Source organism: Pyxicephalus adspersus, chromosome 1 (genome assembly GCF_032062135.1).
Source record: "Pyxicephalus adspersus chromosome 1, UCB_Pads_2.0, whole genome shotgun sequence".
Taxonomy (NCBI): Eukaryota; Metazoa; Chordata; class Amphibia; order Anura; family Pyxicephalidae; genus Pyxicephalus; species Pyxicephalus adspersus.
The window spans coordinates 41,823,551-41,826,660 of NC_092858.1; the positions used below are offsets into that span (position 1 = coordinate 41,823,551).

Here is a 3,110-nt window from a genome sequence, read left to right on the forward strand (position 1 = left end):
ATAGCTATGGTTAGCAATAGTAGATTGAAATTTCCCCCTTACCCTCCTCATTTTTAAATTCAACATTTTACTGGGATAGGAGACAGAATACCTATCACAATATTGACTTTATCCTACATTTTATGTTACTTTTTTAAATTTATTTTATAATTAAACTTGAATTAAACCATTATTTATGTTATAATTTGCAGGTCTTTGGGGCTTAGTAAATAATGCAGGTGTATCTCTTCCAACTGCTCCAAACGAGTGGCTGACCAAAGAAGATTTCCTTAAGATGCTAAATGTCAACTTGCTAGGGGTCATTGATGTTACTATAAAGATGCTTCCTCTGATCCGAAAAGCACGAGGACGTATAGTGAATGTAGCCAGTATTGCAGGTAGATTAACTTTCTGTGGTGGAGGATACTGCATGTCCAAGTATGGAGTGGAGTCATTCTCAGACAGTCTCCGGTAAGCAGATATTATTTATTTTTTTCTTTACTTAGAATTTTTGCATTTTCAAAAGACATAACAAACAAGGGTAACAAGATTTCTACAACGGATACAGTGACAATATACAGCAAAGGCAGCTTTTATGATACATAATAATCTGACTATTACACATATTCTACAGTGTAGTAGACATATAATTATGGAATACAAAATCAGCAGGGTCAAACCATGGTGTACATACATGCTGGAGGACATACAGCAATGAAGTTTACAGTATTCACATTGGATTTGGCTATTCTGGAACACATATACCTCCCATACTCAGGGGAAGTCAAGAAATATTTTCCATTGGTACCATGTGGTTTTGAACTTCTCATCTCTCACATGAAGGCCCACAGTAAGGTCTTCCATAAGCATTATTTCATTATTAATACAAACAGATTGGGCCATAGAGGGGCAGGTGCTCAACCTCTAGAGCAGCGGTATACAGAGCTTGGCAGGATTCAGCAAATGTCTGACCAATGAGGCCCAGTTGGTTTAGATACTCAAAATAAGGGTTCCCCTCTCCTGGTTTAAACGTCAGGTCATTTAGTATGGAATAGTGGATGGTTTCTGAGGGAGGCCACCAGACAAGTGTCCAGCCAGGGGGTCATCTGCAAATTTCATCCCCAAGTCAGCTGCTCCAGTTTGAACAATTGCTTAGTAGCCAAGTTTCTGGCCCAATCCCTTACCCTAACCAGGTGGGATGCCATGTAGTATTTGTAACACTTCGGGAATCCCAGGCTTCCCACTGCTTTGGACCTAAAGAGCAGAATAAGCCTTGATCTCTGACTCCCCCAAATACATTGAAAGATGGACGCATGAACCCTGTTGAAAAATGATTTGGGTATCCAGATTGGCAGGATCTGAAACAGATACCTAATCACCTTTATCTGCCCGAACCATGATAGGGTAAGAGATTTCCATATCTGCATAGCCATCTTGACACATATAAAAAGGGAGCAGAAATTCAGCTGAAAAATACAGGACATGTCCTTTGACAATTAAACTCCAAGATACCGCATTCCCTCTCGGGTCTATGGAAAGGAATATGATCCCTTCAACTCTTCATGCATTCCTGTAGATAAAGATATATTTATCACCTCAGGTTTAGTGTAGGTTATTTTGAAATTTGAGAGGGAGCCATAGGTTGTCAGTTCTTTCATCAAATTGGGCAGTAAAATGATAGGGTTGGATAATACAAACATGATTGTCTGCAAAAGCAGCAATCTCATGTATCCTTCCGCCAGATTTTATCCCCATTATATCAGGGTTGACTCTAATTGCTTTCAGCAGGGATTCTAATGTCAAAATAAAAATAAGGGGGTACAGAGGGCAACCCTGGTGAGTGCCATTATGTATGGAAAAGTAGTCTGAAACCAGGACCATTGACCTGGACCGCTGCCAAGGGGCATGAATACACCAAGTGTACACAAGCTACCATTTTGGCGCCCAGCCCTGTATGTGATAAGGTTCAATTCATAAGCAAATTTCATTTTTTTATGACATATTGTATAGCACTTTCCAGCAAACAATGAGCAATTTGCAACAGTTCCTACTCAAGTGGCACTTTTTGTCTTATCTCTTTATTTGTAAAGTTTATTTATTGAGCTTCATAGATTAAAAAAAAAAAAAACAGAAACAAAATGTATAAATTTACCATAAAATATTGCAATTGCCTATACAAGTCTTTTGTATACATACATTTGGGCCAGATCCAGGGATGTTAGAAATTGTATAATCCAAGCAGAAATGGCTCTGATAGGAGCTAGTTGCAGAACCACACTGATGGCAGACAACAGTGTTAACCACCCTGTGACATCTATTTATTTGACCTTTATTCCTTTGTTTTATGATGTGCAGTATTACCTTTAAATACATTTTTATTTGTTGTAGCTTTATTACTGTAATAAATACATATTATACCCAGCAGCCTATGCTGTGCTGCTTTTTCCCTCATGCTCTAAAGGCATTTTTGGGGGGAGCAATTAACCTAATTGCATGTTTTTGTATATATAAACAAGAAGTACATTGGGGTTTATTTACTATAGGAATTTAGGCTGTTTACTTACCATTGTGATTGCCACCTTGCAATAGATAATTCACTTAGCTTAGTGAATGTGAGGATAGTTCACTTTGTAAAGAATATCCAATCATGTGCAAGGGCGAAAATCTGTATTTTACCTTGCACATGATTAGATGGTTGAAGTTACGAGAGTTTCATTTCATTTACTAAAATAAAAGAAACATGAATTGTTTAAGGGGAACAGCCTATGCTCTTTTTAGTAAATCAACCCCATTGTATTGCAGCTTTCTCATTCATCGATGTAGTGACTGCTTAGATTTCATTCAGGACTTTTTTTTCCCTTGTTGATTCTGAAAACACAAAGTACATATTTACTGTTCTTTACTTTCCAAAGAGCAGTGTAACACCAAATAACATGGGGGAGGGGGTAGTTCTGTAGCCTCCAAAATAGAATTTTGCTGATAATATTGTTTAGCAATCTAGGACAGAATTTAGGAATTTCCAGGATTTCTGGCAGACTTAAAGCAGGTGTTGCACTGCACATGCAGTGTTTTTAAAAGACAAAACATTTGAAAATGTGTATATATTTGGGAGATGTAATGCATTTTTTTTT

At 37.5% G+C, this 3,110-nt stretch overlaps 1 protein-coding gene across 1 annotated transcript in view; it reads left to right on the forward strand.

Moving 5' to 3' along the window:
- Nucleotides 1–3,110, forward strand: part of LOC140321859 (retinol dehydrogenase 16-like) — a 20,445-nt gene that overhangs the window by 9,208 nt on the left and 8,127 nt on the right. Inside the window, exon 3 of the mRNA XM_072398664.1 lies at nucleotides 192–450. Within this exon, the coding sequence (XP_072254765.1) occupies nucleotides 192–450 (259 nt within the window). The remainder of the gene's footprint in view (nucleotides 1–191; nucleotides 451–3,110) is intronic.